Below are 24377 nucleotides of genomic sequence, written 5' to 3'. Positions count from 1 at the left end.
TTTTTCTTCAATTCCTATTTTTTTCTTGATTTTTTCAACTGTTATTTTTTTAATTGTTAAGTTCCCTCAATTCTTTCCCATTTCTCCTTTATTAATTTCTTTTCTTATTCCTTTTCTCATTAAACACATGGAAAAAAATTTCTTAAGAATGTTGGGTCTTTTTATTTGTTAATTTCTCGCTCCTTCACCTTTCAGATAGACAAACATAAAAGTAAAGAGAAAAAATCTCTCTATGGGAAACTATCTTTTTAAGGATATTAAGAATAGAAGTGACAGATTGCTAGTTTTTTTTTAATATAATATAAGTCTTAAATACTACTACTATTTGATCTAAATTATTCTACATATAAATTTAGTTTAATTTTAAATTGATCAAAATAAATTAAATTCAATTTAATTTAAACCTACTTGATCTTATTGTCATGTCTAGACTTTAGTTAATGCAAAATTGACTTTTACTCAATTCTATTTTTAAAAATATTTATTTAATTTTTTAAAAAATATTTAGAATATAAAAATTTAAATAAGATAATATGGTATTAAAAGATTTTGTATGTTTTAACTTTTGTGATGTCAATAGACAACTAAAAATTATAAATTTATATATATATAGTTTTGTTATCTCGCACACCTTATCTGGCACACCCCGTGCACACCCAAATTTTTGTTTCGATTTAAAATTTCTTTTCTACTTAATACTATAGCCCAACCTCTAAACCCTAAAGGCAAAATCTTATTGACATAATCGAGAGCTTAAAAAAAAATTGATCAAGGAGCCTCATATCATCCAAGACGCCTTGGTGATTGGTGAGGTGTGCCCACGACGGGTTGCAGGCTCACAACAGCCTACGCGCGCGCGCACACACACACTCAATCAATCAATCAGTGATCGTCCTTTTATCCTTTTACTATAGAATAAAAAATTTAGCCAACACTTTTACATAATACAAAAATTATATTAATCCAAGAATAATTTAATGTTTTCAAATAAAGATAACATAATCAATCCTTAAAATTATCAAAATATATCTAACAATGTCAAAATAAATGTAAGGTCTCGAAGTTGATGCCTTTGCAATAAAACTTGAAATTGAAGATCAATTTTCATTATCATTGTAAATGCAAGTTCTTGGACTTGATGCCTTAACAATAAATTAAAATTGACATCAAAACTTGCATCTCAAATATAACCTAATAGTAAGCATTTATAACAATTAAATATTAATAATTTTTTTAATTAATATATATTTTATTTAAAAAAGTACCGACTATATCGACATAACATGATACGATATCAAAACCATATCGCTTTGGTTATAAAATCGAAACTCCGACACGACTTAGTGTTAAAAATCTTGGTCATGTTGATACGATTTTGATACTTTTTAAAATATAAATATATTAATTAAAAACTATTTTTTATGAATATTTTATTTTCATAGATGCTTACCATTAATTTATATTTGGGATATTGATCATAAATGTTGAGTTTATGTTTTAATATTATCTCGTTAGAATTTGATGATTATTAAGTAAAAAATCAATTTTGGGTTAAGTGAAGTAAGTAAACATGGCACGATTAAGTTGCGTTTGGGTTTATTTTGATTAGTTTAAAATTAAATTAAATCATATATAATAATAATAATAATAATAGTATTTTTTATAAGGTTTGAAATTATATTATATTGATTCTTTTATTTTTTCTAAGAATTTGTTTACTCCTATATGAGGTTTTTTTTTTCTTTGATTACCTCATGAATAGATTGAGAGAAAAAAAAATTAACCATCCTTTAAAAGTTTTTTGTTTTTCATATTTGTCTTGTGGACAAATGAAGGAGGGGAAAAATTATCGTGAAAAATTAAAGAGGTTTTTTTTTTTTTACCCTCGTGGATAGATGAAAGATCGAAAAAAAATCATATAGTGAGGTCGCCATGAGGCTCAAACCTATGCAGTGCCCTTCAATGAGCGGAATCATAAATTCTGCATGTGCTAATTGGCACGTCTCGATATTGTATACCATGATTTAGCTTAACTCCTATTTAGTATAACATGACTATAAGTGTTAATGATCACTCTGACTTATACCTAGGATGACAATAGGGTGGGACATGACAATTTTGTTTTTTTAATTCCTTGTCCCATTTAGGAAGTAGAGCATGTCAATGTAGTGACGAGGTAGAAAAATTCTTCCACATTCCAGTCGTTCCTTGGTTCTCATATAGGGCTAGTTCAGGTTAAATAGTAAATTGTAAAATAAACTACATTTTTGAGGCTAGTTTGGAGTTGTGTAAGTACAATAGGGCAAAACAATTCTACCCCATACTTGCCTTTTATATGCCGTTTTTTTCTCTCATCTTTGCCTGGTTTATGTTACGATGCAAGGTAACTTTAATCTCGCTATGTTGGTCCTTAATAGGACTGGGGCAAATTGTGATCCCTACTTACATATCATCTCTTATTAAGAAAGGTATGTTTTTCTTATTATCTATATCAACCAACGATAGTATCATCACATAGAGAATTGAATTGCACTGGTGCTTTCATCAATATTTTTAGACCAAAGACTTATGATCTTAAATATTGGTTTTGATATAGAGGTTGCTTGTTTAAACTAAGATATCTATATTTTACAAGACAAGCATGCTCTTGATATACTTGTATGCTAGGGAGTAAGCCATTACATATGCATCATAATATGAGATTTGTAGTAGGACAAGGGTGCCCCCATAGGCTGGCACCGTTGGTATTTGCACATGGTGTTGCTGCAATAGGTTATGAGGTCGATTCCTAGCGTGTGCGAAATGCATTGCGGATCACTTAACCCCATGCAAAGGATCACTGTGCTGGACCAAGCCCCCATGATTTACTTCTATTCTAGATCGCATGGGGCATTCTTGGAGGGGCCCTCGGGGTTAAAAGTTATCACTTTTTGCTGCAATAAATAGTAGGACAAGGGAATCAACATACAACAAGAACAACAATCAAGCCTTTATCACATTAAGTAGGGTTGGTTATATAGATCCTCTTACGCCATTGGCCTCGATCTCCTACTATATTATCATATGAATTTTATCCTATTTTATCTTTGCTAATCAAGTCTTTTTTGGTCTCTCTTTCTTGGTTAACGTGCATATTTGTTATGGCCTCATAATGCATAACCGAGACATTATTGGTCACCTAAGTGTATGTCTATACCATATTAAACGTATTTTTCAGAGTTTCCTTAGTAGGTGTAATTCTAAGTCTCTCTAATGTTCTCATTTTTGTCCCTACTTGTATATCCGCACATCTATTTTAACATCCTCATCTCTGCAATTCTTATCTTCCGCTTGTACTCAATATAAAGGAGTCAAAATACATTAGAAATATAAGTTTTGTAAAAAAACTAAAGTACGTCACAGTTATGAAGATTTCATCTGCTGTTAGTGTGAGTATTGGGTAGTAACTACAAGGATCCTATGTCACCTAAAAAGTGCTCTAGGGAAAAGTGTTTTATTTTGTGATTGAGATCATATTCAGAATTTAGGCTACTCTGATGCAGATTTGGATAGATTCTTCTATAGATAGATGATCTACATATGATTATTGTGTTCTCTTAGAGGGAAATCTTATTTTCTGGACATGTAAGAAGCAAATAATGGTAACAGGATTGAATGTAGAGGCAGACTACATGGTTATTGCCTTAGCAACATGCCATCTCATTTGGATGAAGCATTTGATGGCTGAGCTAGGATAAGACCCTTGTAGAGACAATAAAGCACTAGTGTGAAAATTAAACTACAATGAGTATAACATTGAATTACATACATGAGAGGACAAAACATGTAGAAATTAATTGCCATTTTAGTAAGAAGATAGGACCATCTAATAGGATCTTGCTTCTTTTTTCAGTTTTTGGTAGTTGACACATTGACTGACCAAATCACTAGAAGAGCTTAGAGTTAAATAATTACAGTAAGCTTGAGCTTGATTTCTACAATATATTCCAACTAGCTTTAGGGGAGGCTTATGAGCTCATTGAAGGTCATGTGCTTATGTGCTCTTGTGTAAATATGTGATGTGTAATGGTCTATTTGTGTTGTTCCCTATTTCTTAACAATACTTATATGCATATACATGTATAGTGGGACCACTTAGGGTTAGGATGGAAAATTTTCTCCTAACAATTTTTTTTGTTAATAATTATAAAAAAGAAAATGATCATAAATGCGATTATTGATAATTACAACAATACTCTCCTTTTAGATTTACAATTAGAAATGAAAGGAAGTAAAAATAATTCAACTACAATCCACTGGAATAATCTTATTTATTGTTTCAGGTACAAGTTTGCTTACCATGACAGCACTAGATTATGCCCATTATAAGAATGAAAACTACTAAGAATGTTCTTTTTACTTCTGATGTTGATATTTAATGAAACACAATATGCATTTCCTTTTTTTAAAACTTTTTTTTTAATATTTTTCTTTTTCTTTTTCATAACTTTGACAAGCTTATTTTATTTTTCTCAATTTCTTTCACTTTTCTAATTCTTTTTCACCAATTCCAATTCTACCGATCATATCAATCTGAATGGCTGATATCTAAGTTTTGAGCATTAGATGTCAATTTTGATGACCATGGCATGAACTTATTGCTTATATTACTCAAGTAATATTAATTAATGTTGGCTTAATAAGTTCTAGAAATATCGTAACATGCTGAGTTTTTGACACTGAAGTACCAAAACTATATCAAAATGGTTGGAGATTGATATCCCAATGGAGAATGAACTTTAGACCTAGCTTGGTTCATCTACTATAGGTCTCCTTATATATAGAGGATAGATATAGTGTGCCATAAGTACACCATACGAAAAGCAGTAGCAACTTATTAATAGATATATCTTTTTATCACAGTCAAGAGATTTATATATAGGTCTCTATGTTTCCTTGTGCATATTCTCCTATTTCCAATGCATCATTGATATAAGATTCTTGTTACATGTGGTTTCAGGATCTGCTGTTTCTGGCTTGCAGTAATTCAGAAAATAGAAGTAGTATGACAAGCATGCCTGAATGGCCTGAGTGGTTATTGGAAGTTCTAATATCAAATTTTGAGGTAACTCAGACATGTTTGAATCTTGCAATATTTGCCCATGTGCAGAAAATTTTCTCTATTAGAAAGATGCATAAATGCTGCTGATTCTGATATTGTGCCTAAGATTGTAATGTACTTTAGTGTCTTGAGTTTGCTATCTTTTGCAGATGGGTTTGAATAAAGACTCAGATGGTGTCAGCATTGTTGAGATAGAAGACCTCATTCATAACTTCCTAATAATCATGTTGGAGCACTCAATGCGCAGAAAGGACGGGTGGAAGGTATGTTTTCTCGTAATTGTACCCAAATACTATGATGTATAATTGCTAAGCTAGCATGAATTTTTAGGTTCTTAACGAATTTAGACATTAACTTCAATTTTTTAACAAATTTATGCATGTTAGTTCAATTTTGTAACAAATGTAGTACATTTTTGATTTAACATTGCATGGTACATTTTTAAAAGTAAAAAAATATTGTTATATTAGTGATAAATTATTCATTTTTTTGAAACTTCATAGCAAATTATGTTTAAATGTATTGAATCTACATATGACATGTGTATGACTCACCTAAAAATATGTTACAGTGTTAAACTGAAACTGTGCATGAAATTCAAAGTACATGTTTAAACTTTTTGAAAATGAAAATTCTTGCTAGACGTGTTAAAACTTCATAAGTTCGTACTAGATGTATTAAACCTTAAAAAGTTCGCATTAGGCAATTAACTTTTCTTTTCCTTCTTATTTTAAGGTAATCATAATTAAAGGATAAAAGTTCCTCTTCCTTGATATCACAAGAAATGTGTTTTATGGTCTCAGGTTAGACCAAGGTTTGTGATATCATTTCAAGCTGGACTTTTATCCTGTAGCCGGAATGATTTAGTTATGGGGCCACGCAAGGCATGCTGACATTTAATGCCAGCTACATTGAGGAGTAAGAAATTGGGGAGGATGAAAAAGAGAAGATGAGATCTCAAGTAGGAGGAAAGGAGAGAGGTTGTTGGAATCAACTTATTTTATTGTGAAAACTCTAGCCCTTGTCTTCATAATTTCTTGTGGAATTGATTATTACCCATAGAAGTCATTTTCGTTTGTGGAAGCCATTGTTGCTCATGGAATAGAAGAAGCTCTCTCTTCATATCGCTGTCTCTCTTCACATATGGTTATTGTAATCCCCTTTCTGATTATAATTGTGCAAACATAAATAATCCATTCATTTATTTATTCATCCACAAGGTAATATGAAGAAGTCAAAGGATAGATATAGCCGCCTCTATGTACAACAAAAATTTTTGAGTGTTGGCGAATCACCATGCTTCACTCCAACCCATATCTACAAGTACCATATGAAAATAACTCAAAAGACTCAAAATAATATCTACAATAACAACAACAACAACCAAGCCTTTTCCCACTAGGTGGGGTCGGCTGTATGAATCCTTTTACGCCATTGAGCTCTATCTCCTATTATATCATCATCTATATTTAAATAAATTTTATCTTGTTTTATTGTTGCTAACCAAGTCTTTTTTGGTCTTCCTCTCCTTCGTTTGATATGCATGTTTATCATGAATATTTGCCATAGTTTGACGCTGGCTGGCAACCTAACGCAACCCTCCTCCTTTATCCGGGCTTGGGACCGGCCATGACCGGTCATCATGGGCTCAAAATAATATCTAATAATGATAATAACACAAAAATACGAAAATTAACTAAAAATCAAAATAGATGAATCTAATCTGGATCTAGCTCTCTTGATATATTTCCAATTCCTATATGACACCTATTATTATGGAACAATAATTTTATTTTCCTATTCTAAATTAAACAATTCAACCTAAACATAAGTCCAATGAAATAAAATAAAATAGAATATATACCTTGCAACTTTTAGTTGACCGACAAGACAATGGAGGTGTTTCGTTGATTAGAGACACTCTGCTATTGCTCTTGGGTGGAATCGAGGAAGAGAAGCTAGAAGTACAAGATTGCTGCTGTTGGGTTGCTGGAGAAGAAGGAAAGAAACTGCTTGTTATTGCTGGAAATAGGAAGAAGAACAGAAATGAAAACTGTTGTTGCTCTGTTGCCGAAAAAAACTGGAAAATCATAAAATAAAAAAGTTGGGGTTTCCTGCTGTGGGCTGGAAGAAAAGGAAAACTACTCCTGTGGCTTGTTCTTCCTGCTGTTGGCTTATTACATGAGAAGATGGTGCTAAGAGATGGCTGAAAAAAGGCAGCACTTGATGGAAGGACAGTTGCTGCTGTGAATAGAAGGGAAAAAGCAGAAGGAAGCTTCTGTTTGGTGGTTGGAACCGGCTCTTGCTGCTGTTGTTGGGTGATTGGAATTGAGGAAAAGAAGAGAGCTGGAATTTTGCTGTTGGTAGAAAAACGAAAAGAAATGGGAATTAGGTCTGCAGATGCTGGAAGAGAGGAAGAAGAGGGGAATAAGAAGGAAAGGATGGGAAGGTGGTGCGTGGAAAGCTGGAGGTGTGTGGCTATAACCTCTGTGGAGGGAGTGAAAAAGAGAAAGAGAGGAATAAGAAGTTTTCCCCAATTCATTTTAAACCGATTGAACTGGTTTGGCCATAATTTGGCCAAATCAACCCTACTTTGAACCCATTTATTCCTTATCTCCATTCCTAGCTGGTGGATTCAATTCAAATCCAATCCAACTTCAACTCGACACCCTATTTCCATATTTAATGATTTGATTCGTTTTATTTTGTCAGTCCAAAATTTTAATTTTCTTTTTATTTATAAAAATCAATACTTAACATTTAAAATGGTACAAACCTATACTTATGCAAACAATTAATGCCCTAGTTAGATGATATGAGATGATGACAGACACGCACATTAATCGAAGAAGAAGGCGATTAAAGAATACTTAGTTAACAACGATATAATAGGATAAAATTCATTTAAATATAAATGATAGGAGATTGAGTCTAATGCGTAGGAGGAATTCATATAGCCAACCCCACTTAGTGGAATAAAGGCTTGGTTGTTGTTATTGTTGTAGTGTAGATAGTCAAGTGCACAAGATTTATTTTTCATGAAACTTATAAATGACTAATTATGCAAGTGTTGGGGGTCTGGTAGCAGTCTAGCATAATTGTTCGAACCTTTTAGCAGGTAAATGAAAATCTGTTCTGAAGACCTGTTTATTCCATGGTATTATTACTTGTGTGAGTTATTTAATATATTTTTTGAATTAGGGAATAGGGATTCTTCTGTACTATATAATAATAGGTCTGTTTGTCTCTTCTAGTTCATATATATCATATTTCTCTTTTCACTTTGGCAGGATGTGGAATCTACTATTCATTGTGCAGAGTGGTTGTCCATTGTTGGGGGATCTAGCACAGGGGAACAACGAGTCAGGTAGTAAAAATGAGATGCTTGTATGGCTTATAATAGGATTGTGTATTCATATTGTGGATTGGTTTATTATCTAACAATTTCAGACATGTTTGATTTCACATATTTTTTTGGTTTCTATTCCAACAAAAATATACAAAATATTGATTTTACTAAATAAATATGTGTGAATTGATTTATGAGAGGTTACGGTGTGCAGACATGGGCTGCCTTTTATAGAATCTTAGGTCTTATTTCTTAGTTCAGGAATCTATTTTGGCTGAAAGTAACAGCTCTGATATAGTTCCAGACAATATAATTATTTTGGAAACTTTTGAGAAAATATCTTATCTTAATTTAATTTTCATACTTGAAGGCGAGAAGAGTCGCTTCCTGTTTTTAAAAGAAGGCTACTAGGCGGCTTACTAGATTTTTCTGCTAGGGAGCTACAAGTTCAGGTATGGTCTGTTTTGCTGCAGTTAAATTTCAGTTTTTCTTTATTAAGCTCCTAACTTACAATTTTGTCATGGAATTTAAAACTTGGATGAGATGTTGAAGTTTCTTCTTTATTTTCTTTTCTCAAGGATTACGAACTGATTTTACATGATATTCAACAGTGCAAATCACACTTAGCTGACATGAGAAATCAGAGATTTTCAAAATTAAAGGAAATGTTGAAGCTATTTTCTATGTACTTGAATTAGATATTAGTGAGATGCATGCAACTAGCTCATTGATATGTAAAAAAAAAAAAGCTAATTGTACTTATTTATATAGACTTTTTGGCTGCTGTGATGTTTTCTTGAAAAAAAAATGTTAATTCTGATTTTTTGTTTGAAGTTTTTCTTTCCAATGTTTGCAGCTGTCTTCTCCTTAAGTTCTTCCTCCTGTTTCACAGCTGTTTTCTTCTTTAATTAATTTTTCTCTTGGGTACTTGTAGGATTTTCAAGAATCTGGTTAAGTTGTCTCAAACCTCTGCTTGATCATTATTTTTAATTCACTGCTAATTCAGCTATTTACTAAATCATTAGATTGAATATAATAGAATCATATCTATCTTTCAACTTATTTAGGTTCGAGTAATCCCTGATTGGGTTGATTGACTTCACACTAGAGGCGGGTATGGATTCCTAATCCATCAACTGACTTGGTTTGTTCTGGCCACTGCCAAACCTAAATTTCTCTAACTTTGTGTGTCTCATTACCTTGATAATTATATTCATTGGGAATTGTGGAAAAATTTTAGTGAATAATTGCCATTTTCACTTTTCTTTTTGCAACATAAATGACTATTCCATGCATGGTTTAGAGTCTCAACCCATTTTGAAGTCTCGATCTTTTCATCTTGTTGCTGGTCACTCTGATGAGAATGGGAAAGAAAAAGGAGAGCGAGGGAGGAAAGAAGAGGAAAGTGGAAACTTGGGAAATTCGCAAAATGGGGTTGCAGAAGTAGTGAGTTCACACACCTCAGAAGCTGTTGGGAAAATGCTTGGGTTTATGAGGAGTTGCAGGAGGAACTAATGACTCTTTAGATCTAACAGTGAAAGTGAATGACACTTGCGCAGAGCTTGCAATGGAGGAATCTTCTATGGAACTTGCGACAAAGAAGGAAGCTACAAGGAGCTCAGTAGAAGGAGGTTCGAGTGGAGTTGGCAAGGAGGATGTTTAGGCAAAACTCATGATTAAGGAAAAAGCTCAGGAGAAGCTCTCGATGAAGGAGGAATCTCGGGTGGGATGAAAGTAGATGAAAAGTGATGGGTATTGGGAACTTCTTAAGTGCTGGTTTGCTGATGGAACAAGATGTTTTGCCTGTGCTGACCGATACGGAATTATATTTTATTCAATGATGACTTACTTTTCTTTTTAGTGTGGTTTTGGCTTATGATTTACTTTCCAGATAGGAAAAGATGAAATGAAAACTTGCCTTTGGTAACCTGGTACCTTCCATTAATTTTTGACGATGGGTTAAGATATATGACATGATTCCCATTTTCATATTCCTATATTTAAACCCGTGGGATGGAAAAAGTAATGATCTCACAAGGACTTAATATTTGAAGTTGATCTTACCTTATTCATTGTGATCTTAAGTTGAAAAATGCCAAATTTATTGATGCAAAGCATTTAAGATACTCTCCAACTTGGTATGTTTTTCCCTTTTGTGGCAGTAAAGGACAATGCGAAAGGATTTGGAAATAAATCAAAAAAATATTTAGCAAGATCATCTATTAAGATTGCTTTGACAATCAACTGTAAACTATAGCTGGTTCTTCTATTAGTGTTATAAATAAGAACGTATTTTTCAGATTCAATTAGGTTTCTAAAGTTTAAAATCATCTATGAATGTCTACGTCAGCGTTTGAAGTGGTGCGTCGAGTTAGTCTGCATAGAAAAAATGTATTGACCTTTTTTATGACATTAATATTTTTGAATATCTCAATTTCACCAATGTTGCAGATACAACTGTTATTTAGATTTTTTTGATCATTTGATCACGTTAGTAACACAGATATTTTTCTGACAATCATAGTTTCCACTTTCCATAAATTCTGAAAATTAACTAATCAATGGTTTCTAACTGTTGGGATTGAACTGTTGTTTTCTTTTATTGGTTTAAAATTATCTAAAAGTCTTGTTGCACTTTGTGCTTATTGGTTCATGTCATACTCCATTATCATAATTTTATTTCTCTGATTCAATATTTTGTTTTTAGCATTGTTAAATTTAATAATCATTCTTCCTCAGATTCTTTTGAGCTTATTTTTCTTTTGATATGGGAAAATAGAGGTTTAAAGCACTGCCGTAGAAGACACTTGATTCATTTCGGTTTTCATTATCACTATTTTAGTATAGCATTTTTTTTTCTCTTTCATTATTTTGCCTTTTTTTTAAGTTAGATCAAGTTTATTTTATTTTCTTAGAGATGCTGGATCCTTACTAAACTTATCAGTTGCTGCTAGTGCAGAACATAAAAATGTTACCTTGATGATTAACTCACCCCACTCATCTTTGCGCCAGACTGAAATTATTGCAGCAGCTGCTGCTGGTGTTGCTGCTGAGGGTTTGTCGCCATCAACGGCAAAATTACAAGCTGAAAACGCAGCACATCTTTCAGTTGCGTTAGCTGAAAATGCAATTGTCATTTTGATGCTAGTAGAAGATCATTTACGCCTACAAGGACTGCTATTTGTTTCATCTCGTGCAACAGACAGTAATGCATCACCTGCCTCATTGACATTATCTACAATTAATCGCTCAAATTCTTTAGGTATAATTATTAATGAACCAATGGATAGTATCTCCAAGAGATCCTCATTGTCATCTGATGCTGGAGGTCTTCCGCTTGATGTATGTATACCAACATCTTCCATTCTTTCACGTTTTGATGTTCTCAATTCATGTGGACCTTTAATTTCTGCTACATCTTTGCTTATTGAGAGGCTCTCTTTTTTATGCTCGCTGCTCATTTTAGACAATACCTATTGTAATTTTATGGAAACTATTCGTTTATGTTTTCATCTGAGTGGTAATATCCAATCATCCAGATAAAGGACTAGAGATCATGACATGTAAGACTGAATGCAAGATGTAGGAAAATTCAAAATGGATCTAGAAAAGGACTTCAAAACTCAAAAATTGGAAAAATAATGAGTGAAGTAAGAAAAAAAGACTTTGGAAACCATATTGATTGATTATAATTGTTTGCGCAAGTGACAAATCAAGGTGAAAATATGAGGGAGAGAAGGGGTGAAGGAAACTAGATTGTTCAAGACATTGTGAACTGGTGCTAATGTATTTGCTAATCTTGATGTTATTCATGACCTACATTTTACAATTATACTTAAGTAGAAGACAACACATTAGTTATTCAACTTCAATCATAAAAGATGACATAGAAATAAGAGGAAATAAGGACATTCTTTTTGCAATTTATTGTGCTGTTAAATTGAAAATTGATTTTTAATATTACCTTAGGCCTCATACTATGAAGTGTAGGGATGGACTTCCTATGTTAGTTATCATATCCTCTTCAGTATAGATGAGTTAGCATCAGGTTCTGAAGAAGTCTTCAATGACAAAGTTGTATATATTTTATCTTCTAGTATCATATCAAGCATGTCAATCTTAGTATGTTACATTTGATGGCTTCTATCTAAACGACACACTTTATGTATGGCTATATTTGCAATCAGGTTCTTGCTTCTATGGCTGATGCGAATGGGCAAATTTCAGCAGTAGTTATGGAGCGTCTTACTGCAGCAGCTGCAGCTGAACCGTATGAATCTGTTCGATGTGCATTTGTATCATATGGAAGTTGTGTTGTTGATCTACTGGAAGGTTGGAAGTACAGGAGTAGGCTGTGGTATGGTGTTGGCCTTCCCTCAAAAGCATCTATGTTTGGTGGGGGAGGAAGTGGTTGGGAAACTTGGAACACTGCTCTCGAAAAGGGTACAAATGGAACCTGGATTGAACTCCCACTTGTGAAGAAATCCATTGCCATGCTTCAAGCGCTCTTGTTGGATGAATCTGGAATTGGTGGTGGTCTTGGTATTGGTGGTGGTTCTGGAACTGGAATGGGAGGAATGACAGCACTTTACCAGTTGTTGGACAGTGATCAGCCATTTTTGTGCATGCTCCGGATGGTGCTTGCAGCTATGAGGGAGGAGGATAATGGTGAGGATGATGTACTTACGAGGAACATAAATGACATGAATATCACATCAGAAGGTTCAAATTATCAAAGTGGGAACCTCATGCCATTTGAGAGTGGCAATCTTTCAAAAGCAAGAAAGCCCCACTCAGCACTTCTTTGGAGGTATGAATCCTTATAAGTATTTTGTATCTATTCAGTAATATCATTCCACATTCTACTTGGATAAGTGTATACTCTATATCACCTTGTGATGCCATAATTTAGTAGTTTTCTTCTTGGTATGATACTCAACTGTTCCATGTGAAGATGGCTCAAGTAAGAAAATTGATGGTGCAAGTAGCGTAATAAGATAAATGCCTTTTACATTGTTGTTGAGTCCATCATTCACCAGATCCACAAATTTTTTTATGTCCCATATCCATTGATGGATATGAATCTTGAATAATCACTCTACATATTCAATGCTCATCCTATAATTTCATGGTGTGTCAAATACTGATTAAAGTTTTGTATACTATTTGTAGTTAGTATGCTGCAATAAGATATGGAATTAGCATATTGGTACTATCTCGATAGGGAATTAGCATACTGGTATTATCTTGATGTTCTACCTTGTGAGGAAAATTTTCTGGGTAGCTAAATTTATCTTCATTTCAACAAAAATTTATTCTTTTCAATCAGTTCTTTTGTCATGCATTAATGGGCTATAATAAATTAATATTCTGTGCATTATAATTTCTAGAAGTTCCTATAGGAATAGAAGTTCCTATACAATTCCTATGAAGATGCTGCAAATTTGCATGAAATATACTGATGAACTTTTCCTTAACATAATCTTGATGTTAGGTGAAAAAAATTGCAATTTAATTATGTGATTAGGGTGAAGTGGTCAATTACGACGAAATGGCCATTTCACCCTAATTGACCTTTAGATTGCAAGTGTGAGGACATATATTAGTTCATGGGACTCCAAGGATACATTGGGGGCCTTATACTTGCAGTTTGATTTGTCCATGTCTATTAAGGTGATCATTTCATCTTGATGAACCTATATTGCTCGGAAATATTTCATCTTGATGAACCTATATTGCTCAAAATGCAAATGTGAGGGTATATATGTTTGTGGTACCTTTTGGAGTACAAGAATAACCTTACATTTTGATCTGGGGATATCTATCTAGGTAAAATTAATTAATTATTTTATCTTTATAGAACTACATTGCTTAAAATGCAAGTGTGAGTTGAATTCTTAGGACCTCTAAAAGCATAATAGTGGTGTTACATTTATAATTTGATTTGTAAATGTCCATCAAGGGAAAATGGTCTCTTAAATGGACCTATACTGCTTAAATAGTGTAAAACATATATGCGCTCCTAAGATCATGGATTAAGGTGTTGAGCCCCACCGATCAAAACAATTTAAATTTACCATTTCATGCTCTGACTGGTACATGAGACTATTTGTCATCCCATTGAAGTGGTGGCTTGCACCAGAAACAAAGAGAGAGAGAGAGCAGGAGAGAAGAGAGATCAAGAAGCGTAAAGGGGAGAAGTTATTGGAGAGAGAGAGAGAGAGATGGGTGACCGGCGCAGTTGGCATAATGGATGACAAGTGTGGCAGATGACCTAGAGGATTAGGGGAGAGGAGAGAAATCAAGCATGGGGAGCGAGAGAAAAAAGATAGTGCGATTAAATGTAATTCTTAACCATCTAAAATTACCACTATTAAATACAATTAAACTGGACTATCTTATATACATAATCTTGGTTCAAATTTAATGGGCCAAAATTAATCTAAATTGAATCCGGTTCGAATCCACTTGATTTTAATCACCATCTCTACGATTGATCGACCTAACCCTCTAAACCCTAAATGGACTACTTAACCCCAAAACTTAAAATATTTACTTGATTTAGTTTAATTTGTTAATTTAAAAAATTTTAAAGATTATTTTAAATATGATTTTTTTAAATATGATAAAATTTGGTATCTAATATTGATGATTATTCTTTTATGTTTTGACTTTTGTTACTTTGGGAGAAACTGAGGCATTGTGTGAGCAAATGATGGGAATATTAAGGCTTAGTGAGATCTGACACTTCTCATTTGTTCCTCCTCTCAACTTTGGGTCGAGCATTAGGTAACAATTTATGGTTCAACATGATTGCAATGTGTGTATTGATTATATCATATTATTATTATTATTTTAAAAAACTATCCAATTCAATTTGAAGGTTTAAAAGATTTTTGAAATTGAGTTTGATATTATTGAGAGGATTTGGAGTTCAAATTTTTCAAATTTGATCAAGTGAAAGTTGAGTTTTATATTTTTTATTTTTAAAATTTTTTTATACTTATAACTTTAAACAAATTTAATTACAATATTCAAAATTTAATTCAAACCTCTACAATATGTTACATTTTAAAATAAATAAAAAATTAGATCTCTTTATTTTTTAATTGTAGTTGTATTTAATAGACAAAACTCAACTATAACCAAACAATATAATTTTGAATTATTTTATTGTTTCAATTTTATTTAGGTTTTATCAAACAAGATACAAATACAAGTAAATATTTATTGATCAAAGTATTTATTAAATGTTAATGAACAAATTTTAAATACAATTATATAAATCTATAAAAATATACATTCATTTTAAACAAAATTACATCTTCAACAATAAAACTTGCTCAAATCATGCTCCAATTTATTGAGCACCATGTGAGGTCCCATTTTCTTGTTGCCGTTTTCCATTGAGCATTTAGCAAACTTGGAGTACCAGACAGTCAGTCCCAGATTTAAATGTGTGATTTTAGAATTTTGCCGAACTTCTAGATTACATGCGCAAATGAAGTTTAAAAGTAAGCATGGAAACAATGGTGGGGTGGTCAATAATAAAAGGAGACCACCAAGTCACGTTTCTGCACGTTTGTCTATTCTGGCTTAGTGCTAACTAATGAAGACCTAAGTGATGCTTTGAATGTTAATACACAACAACAACAACCAAGCCTTTTCCCACTAGGTGGGGTCAGCTCTTTGAATGTTAATACTGATAAGAAAAATAGATTGTTATTGGATCATCATGCAAACAAATGAGAGAAGTATCATATCAGAAGATAAGGTTGTCATTAGTTCATTGATAAACTGGATTTCTAGTAATAGTTTGATCACTATTTTATATTTTGTTGTTTCACTTCCGTGATACTTGCAGTATCAAAGGCCAATGCTTTTTTAATTGAACAGTTTTTACTAAATAGTTTTCCTTCCCTCTGCAGTGTACTCTCACCAATTTTAAACATGCCAATATCTGAATCTAAGAGACAGAGGGTTTTGGTTTCATCTTGCATTCTTTTCTCTGAGGTCAGTGAAACAGCTTTTTTATTAAAATATTATTGTAAGCATTCCATTTTTTATTTTCACATGGCTAAAAATTAAAATATTATTGTAAGCATGATCAAAGTTTGGATATATATATATATATAACAAATGACCATTTTAGGATTGGATCGGGTCTAATTCAAGTTACAGCATGCCTAAATTAAATGATAAAGGCCTTCCAACACAAATTCCATGGACACAATAATTCATTTAATGATGGAACCTAGAAAAAATTGTGGAGACAACATACCTCATTGTTAGTCATTTATTTGGCCACCAACTCTTCTTGTCACTAGTAGTCATTTATTTCGGTGCTTATAATAATACAAGTTTGTTGACCACACTCCTCTGAGTTGATCCTGTTAACTCATCTAACTCGATGTTTTCTCCATGAACAAAAGAACCTGGAACCTTCCTCAAGAGAAAAATTGTCTCCTGGAGGCTCTTGAAATCTCACTGTAATTCTTGTTACAGTCATTGCTTCCAAACTTGCTTCTAAGATTGAGGAAAAAACAAATTTCAAGAGGGGGGAACTCAAAACTGATAGGGAAGGAATACAAATCTTAGAATCTTACAACAAAATGCTCTTTTGAGGTTTATTGTCGAAATCAATCCTGTGATTGCTGCTCGCCTTTTTGAGCATGCAAACGTAAACTCAACTAGTCATCAAAAGTCACTGCTGATACAGGGTGAAGGGATTGTTTAAAAGCTTGAAACTACGAGGGAAGCAATAAAAGCCTTACTGCTTGTGGTACAGGTCATTTGTTGTGAAGTGGCCATCGCCCTTGGTAGATCTGACTCTGTTCACAAGACCTGGAAGGGGGGGACCTTGCTTGCTCCACTTGTCTCTTCCCTTCCTGGGTAACATGTGAGGGGCACAAGAGTGATATGGAAAAGCTTGGCTTGGTGGAGAATGTATAGAGAGGGAAGGAGGGCTAGCCATCTATCTCGAAACAGGGAGGAGACTGTGCCTTACTTCAAAATCAAGATTGCGAGGGGAAGGTCACTCTAGAATTCCAAATCGAGGGAAAGTTTGGCATCAAGCGCGATACTTTGTTTTGATAAAGGTAAATTGTTTTAGAAGTCGTTCATGGACTTACATGGGGAGCACTTAAAAATCTAAAGACATGTGTTTGGACCTTCCTAAATATCCTCTCAATGTTTGGCACACCCCCTTCATATTGACATTGATTTTGGGTTTGCCAAATCAAATAAACCACACATGACACGCCCAAGTGACGGACATTGTTGAGCATGGTTCCTCCATGAAACCGCTGCTGGAATGTTTCCAGCGTGCCCACTGCTGTCCCAAATCTGTGACTAATGTGCAGCCATCTTTGAGCCATGTCCCATAGAGGTTCAATGATTGAGCAGCTAAAGAGAAGGTGGTCTGTCGTCGCAGCAGGCATGTCTTGCAGTCTACATACGACAACCTGTCCTTGGTGCTCAACCTGCTGTTGGCAAGCTGCCACATGACAAACTGGTGCTTTGGCATGATGTACGACTTCCATACAACTGCTTCCCATGGCTTCCTATTGCTCCGCAGCTTGATGAAGTCGTAAGACTCAGCAGCTCTGCCACCATTGCCTCCATTCTGCTGTGCACTGATCAGGGGTTGCCTCTGCTCTGCTGTGCATTGGTCTAGGGAATGGCTTTGCTCTGCTGTGCACTGGGCTGTGCGGTCATGGAGCCACTACCTCCGCTTTGTGTGCCACTGGCTCGGGTCCCTGCTCTACATCGTTGCTCAGGATCAAACCAACTGTCCAGCAGTGCCGCAGCATGCTGGACATTGCCGCCCCTTTCTAGGACAGCTTGCCGAATCACAAGCAGCTTATTGATGAGAGGGCTATCAGATGGTTTTGCTTGCCACTCCCACATGTTGGTGCGTTGAAGATATTGGTGATGAACCCAACGCACCCAAAGGGAGACCTTCTTCCGTTGGATGTTCCACTTGGACTTGGACAGCAATGCTGAATTCCATGATTTGAGGTCACGCAGTCCGTATCCCCCTTCGTCTTTAGCCAAGCACATGGTGGCCCAAGAGATGGGCGGATGCTTGGTAGACCATACAAAGGAGCGGTAAATTGCATATATCTTGTCAATCACTGCACAAGGCATTGGTAAGATGGAAAGTCAAAAACATTCGATACCTTGGAGCACCATCTTCACCAATTCAAGCTTGCCCGCATATGAAAGCGTTTGCTTGCTTCATCTATGATCTATTACATATGGAGAGCTTGAAATCGTAGTTTCTTTGGTGAGGAATAGTTGGATGTTGAGCGGATATACAGGAGTGTACAACTCCATGTATACAGGTCTTTAGGTGTCTATTCTGATCTGATACTTCATCAGACGTGAATAGCTCCTAAAGTCTCATTTTATACATTTTGACACAGGCTATACATGAAAAAAAAAATTTGAAGCAAGTTTCCGTAGGATAGCCTTCGTCAAAGGTCCATAATTGCTAGTCCTCAACTTCTCCGCCACAACTATTGGAAAGGAAAAGAACCCCGTTGAAAACTTGTGATGTCAGCAGTCTACTCGCTGTGCGGCCATCCATCCCAGCCATGAACAGATTGGACTTGCTGAGGGTAGGATACAACCGTACAACTTGTCCAAACTGCCTCGAACAATCCGCTATTAAGTTAATTGTTGGTTCATCCGCCCTAGCGAAGAGTAAGAGGTCATCCGCATATGCTAAGTGAGTAATACTGGTGCCAGCGCACATAGGATGATAGTGAAATGCCGGCTTCATGGTAGTTAATATGAGCATCCTTGAGAACACTTCCAAGCATAATCCGAAGAGGAAGGGGGAGAGTGGATCACCTTGTCTCAAGCCCCTATGCCCCTTGAAGAATCCATGCATTGCACCATTGATGCCCATCGAGTAAGAGACGGTGGTTATGCTCTCCTCTATCCATGTAACATATCTCTCTGGAAATCCAAACCACCGAAGTGTAACAAGCAAAAACAACTAATCGACTATATCAAACACCTTCTGAAGATCAACCTTGAGTATGCACTGTGGTGAGGTCCTCTTCCGTGCATACTTCCTCAAGAGTTCTCGGGCAAGATGGATGCTCTCCACCATGGAACGATCCTCAACATAAGCTGACTGTGCCTAATCTATGATGTTGGTCATCACTTCGCGGAACCTATCCGCCAAGATTTTGGAGATGATCTTGTACACAACAGTGCAGCAAGCTATCGGTCTATAGTCCGTAACCCTTAGTGAGTGATCCAACTTTGGTACTAGCACGAGGAGAGTATGATTCCACTTCTTGAGGAGCTGCCCCATTTCGAAAAATTCTTGCACTACTGCATAGACATCTGAATGGACTGTGGTCCAACATGCCTTGAAGAAATTGGAGCCATATCCATCCGGTCCCAGGGCACGATCGCTACCAATGTCGAAGAGAGTGTCCCGTATGTCCTTGGAAGTAATAAGAGTGACCAAACCTTGCTGCTGCACCTCTGTTAAAGCCGACCCACCAAACTGCAGGTTGCTGTCCAGCGACGTGCAGCCCCCTCTTGTTCCCCGCAGCCTTTCAAAATGTGATACAAATTCCTCTACAACTTCAAGTATGTTGGTGGTTTGCTCCCTGGACGTCGTAGTGATAGTTACCAGCGTTTCACATGTTGTTCCTCTTGACCATATCATGGAAAAACCTACTGCACCAATCAGATTGCTTGAGATATGCACACTTGGGCTTTTGTTGATAAAATGATGGTTCCGCCTTCGTTAGCTTGGTTGCTGTTGAACAAAAGCTGCTGTAGTGTTTTGGTGCGGGCTCCCCAACAAGTATTCTCTGTTGACAACCTCTAATTCAGCCGCTGCTCGCTTCGCCTTCTCCGAAATGTGGTGGAAATGCAATCTGTTGAGGTTTTGCAGCTGTAGTTTGAGTCTGGCTAGCTTCTGTTTGAGGCGGAATTGAGCTGCCCCTGTAATCTGCTCCTCCCATGATTCCTCAAGCAGTCTATGGAAGTCTTTTGTGTAGTGTCCACGCGTTATGGAACTTGAAAGGCATCGGCTTGGGCTATTCTCTAGACAGCAGTGAGACAACACAAGAAGAATGATCTGAAAGGCAGCCCAGCCTAAGGAATTCTGCATAGCTCTCATAGTCTTTAAGAAGCCACTGCTGTCGATCAATGCCTGGTCTAGTTTGCTAGAAACTTGAGCCATTAGTCCACGTCAATCGACAGCCAATTGATTGAAAATCCACCAAGTTGCAATGTTGCACCATCACTCCTAGGTTGTTGATTTCATAGTGCGATACCGGCATGCCAGCCTCTTTGTCTTGAGCTGTCATCAAGGCATTGAAGTCACCGATTACTATCCAAAGCTCCATAATATACTCCGCTAGATCAGTGAGAGATGCCCACAAAAGTCTCCGTGTGTCAATACTATGCAGTCCATAGACAAAAGTCACCAAGATGCTATGTGCGGTGATTTTGCTGCTAACCTGGTAAAAGGCGATTCGCTTGCCCCCAACGCTTCTGCTAGTCCGTCCCAGACCATCACAGAAGAGGTAAATCACGGGTGACTACTAGCCTTGGACAGTTGAATAGCACATGGGGAGGGCAAACACCCGACTACTAGCTAGGATTTGACCCCAAATCTCATTGTGGCAACACCACCATGCGCTAGCCAATTGTCCATCCCGAGGGACATGCTCAAGTGTGATATTGCGAGCATGGGAGGTATGTCAACCTTATGTAAGAGGAGAAGGAGAAAAGGAAAAAACTCCTTCATCTATTATATTTGCCCCTTTCTAATTGATCTTTGTCTTGTTTTGCTCAACTAATAATTCGCTTGGTTAACCCTAATTTGCTAGGTTTAGCCTATTCGAAATTGAGTTGAGCCTAATTCGCACTGGATTCTATTATGCACGTGATTCTCTTAATCATGGATCCAAATCACCAAATTCATGCTAGATTAGTCTTAAATTGAGAAGATTAAATTTCTACCTAATTTAATTTATCTAAAACAAGGTATAAGAGATATCTGCCATGATTGTGTGACATAGTTTGATTAAATGAGGGTTTTTGGGCAAAAGGCCACACTTTATTATTTTTTCATTAAAAGGGCACCCGTTTCATATTTTTTATTCGAAAGTATCCTTATTCCAATGCTATTGCAACAATTATGATCATAGTTATTTTAACAACAGCAACCAAGCCTTATCCTACTAGTTGGGTTAGTATAGATCATAGTTGTTTCAACAAAGAGCAAAATTAGTCTAATTTGGTCAAAGTATAACAGATAGAACGTTATCATATCAAAATACATTTTATTAACTTTGGTCACAACTATTAAAATTACTTGATACAACTTCGGATCAACTCCAAGCCAATGAGACAGGATTGTAAGTCGAGATGTACGTCCCGAACCACGAGGAGCATGAAGGGGACTTGCACGTGCCAGCTGAGCTGATAATGAAAACAGAGGTCAAGCAAGTTCAACATGCTGTACAACCATTGACATCTCGTATCTTGGAAGGGCAGGCTATGGAGTTACAGTCGATGCCATGCCGAATGATCAACTTCATGCAAGTCGACCCTAAAATGGGCCAATTAGCTACGGAAGAATGGAATATCATGATGCAACATGTTCCTAGCCAAATACCATACTAGAATGGTGGGAAAACACACCATTCTGGTTGGAATTGGTGTGCCATTTAATGCCACCTACATTTTGGACGAATTTCCAAGTTGGAGGACAGCTAGAGGGAGTGTGCATAAAGACTTGCATTCATCATCTTTTCTTTCCATGCATTGGAAACTACCATTTGTTGGAAAGGGAGTGTGCATGAAGACCTGCATTCATTATCTTCTCTTTCCATGCCTTGAAAACTACCATTTTCAGTTCTATATAATGTCTTGAGTAGATATCAAAGAGGGTAGAAAACATTCCTCCTTGTTGTTCTTCAGCAACTCTGCAGGGATTACGGGTGAGCACTTGTAATTCTCAGCACTTTTATAATATCGGTTCTTGGTTTTGTTATAATCATTGGGTCGATATTCTCCATTGCTCTCATAACATTGGTTCTTGATTCTCTATAATCAACGGGTCAATATTCCATCCCTCCGAAACCTCCTTTGGACGATCCCGGAACTGAGTTCCAATCTTATTGTTGCTGGGTCTCGCGACATTGTTCGTCGAGGTTCGCATCATCTTTGGTATCAGAGCCAAGTTCCAAATCAGGTTTATCTATCTTTCCTAGTGTTTATTTTGTTTTTATCATCACAATCAGTCCATACTCATCTTGTTATCTTCATCTACTTTCTAGTATTGTTGCAAAAAAGAAAAGAAAAAAAAAGGAAGAACAAAAAAAAAAAAAAAAGAACAGAAAAGAAAAAAAAAAAAGAGAGCAGAAAAGAAAAGGAAGAACAAAGATCGTTTGATTTGTTTTGATTGCATCTCGTGATATACATCTAGTGCCATCTGTGGCTGTCGTGATTCCGTTTCCATTTGCACGTTTCTTTTCAAGTCCGTTTACCATCTCCATTGTGCTGCTTTGATTTGATTTTCTCTATCTTATCATCAATTCTATTTTGCTTCATCATATCATCATTTCTATTTGCTTCATATCTTCTTTCCATCGTTCCTTGATTGACATCAAAACCTCGATCCAACTGAGCCTAGAATCGGTATTATGAGTTTGTTGGGTTGAATAAGTGTTTGCTTGTTTTGACTTGCTGAGTTTCTCTAGAACTTTTTGGAGGAAAATAAGTGAGCAGAGAGAACTCAATTTTCTGAGTGAAACAAAAGTGTTTTTGTGACATCCAACTGGGTGCAAATACGTGAGGGAGTGAGTGAGGATCTTCCTTTGTTCATAATATTTCAGTTGCAGCTCACTATGTCTCGAGAGCACGGTGGCAGGGTTGATCCAAGTGATGGAGGAGGGGCTGATCAGACTACGATCATGCGGGCTATGCATCAACAATTTGAGCGCATGGATGTCGTGTTCAATGAGATTCGAGATCGGTTGGATAGGCATGAGGATCGACTCGAACAACTTCAGCAAGAGCCATTACCTAGGCATCGGAGACCCGACCAGCGGCCACATTTTGCTCCAAATGTCCCAGATGATGACTATGATGTGGGGCGAGCAATGAAGTGGTCTCCAATGCTACTTGGAGGAGGGCTAGGGCTATCAGACCTGAAAGGCCAAGGCATGTTCAAAGGCAACATCGAGAAAGGGAAGCCGTAGATCGTAACATGGGCACCATCAAGCTGTCCATTCCTCCATTTCAAGGTAAAAATGACCCTGATGTTTATATTGAATGGGGGAGGAAAGTTGAGCTAGTATTCGATTGTCACAATTACTCGGAGGAGAAGAAAGTGAAGCTTGCTGCGGTGGCTTTTACCGGCTATGTCATTATATGGTGGGATCAACTGACCCTGAGTAGACGTCGGAACCGTGAGCTTCCCATCGACAATTGGGAGGATATGAAAGCCTTTATGAGAAGAAGGTTTGTTCCATCTCACTATTATCGGGACTTACATTTGAAATTGCAAAGTCTGAAGCAGGGGTCCATGACTGTGGAAGACTACCACAAGGAGATGGAGATAGCCTTGATTCGGGCTAACATTGAGGAGGACCGAGAGGCGACCATGGCTCGGTTCATTTGTGGCCTGAACCGTGAGATTGCCAATATTGTTGAGCTGCATCACTACGTGGAGCTTAACGATGTGGTACACATGACAATGAAAGTTGAAAGACAACTCAAGAAAGGAGTGCGATCATCTTCCAAGTATGAGGCTACGAGTTCATTCCCTTGGAAGCAGAAGTGGGGATCATCAAAACCAACTGAGAAAGCAATTTCAAAATCAAAGGGAGAGACGAATGTGGCTAAGACACAACCTAGCAGCAAAGATAAGGGTAACTCATC

At 36.2% G+C, this 24377-nt stretch overlaps 1 protein-coding gene across 2 annotated transcripts in view; it reads left to right on the top strand.

The window, feature by feature from the left end:
* Positions 1-24377, top strand: part of LOC121970039 (BEACH domain-containing protein C2) — a 138529-nt gene that overhangs the window by 51100 nt on the left and 63052 nt on the right. For both annotated transcript variants that reach the window (XM_042520443.1, XM_042520442.1), the window contains exons 5-11: positions 5000-5104; positions 5251-5364; positions 8392-8468; positions 8821-8902; positions 11463-11792; positions 12638-13260; positions 16379-16463. In XM_042520443.1, coding sequence (XP_042376377.1) covers positions 5000-5104; positions 5251-5364; positions 8392-8468; positions 8821-8902; positions 11463-11792; positions 12638-13260; positions 16379-16463 — 1416 coding nt within the window. The remainder of the gene's footprint in view (positions 1-4999; positions 5105-5250; positions 5365-8391; positions 8469-8820; positions 8903-11462; positions 11793-12637; positions 13261-16378; positions 16464-24377) is intronic.

Source organism: Zingiber officinale, chromosome 4A, assembly GCF_018446385.1.
Source record: "Zingiber officinale cultivar Zhangliang chromosome 4A, Zo_v1.1, whole genome shotgun sequence".
Taxonomy (NCBI): domain Eukaryota; kingdom Viridiplantae; phylum Streptophyta; class Magnoliopsida; order Zingiberales; family Zingiberaceae; genus Zingiber; species Zingiber officinale.
Note: the sequence above shows the minus strand (reverse complement) of the source record. Positions and strands in the feature narration are given on the sequence as shown.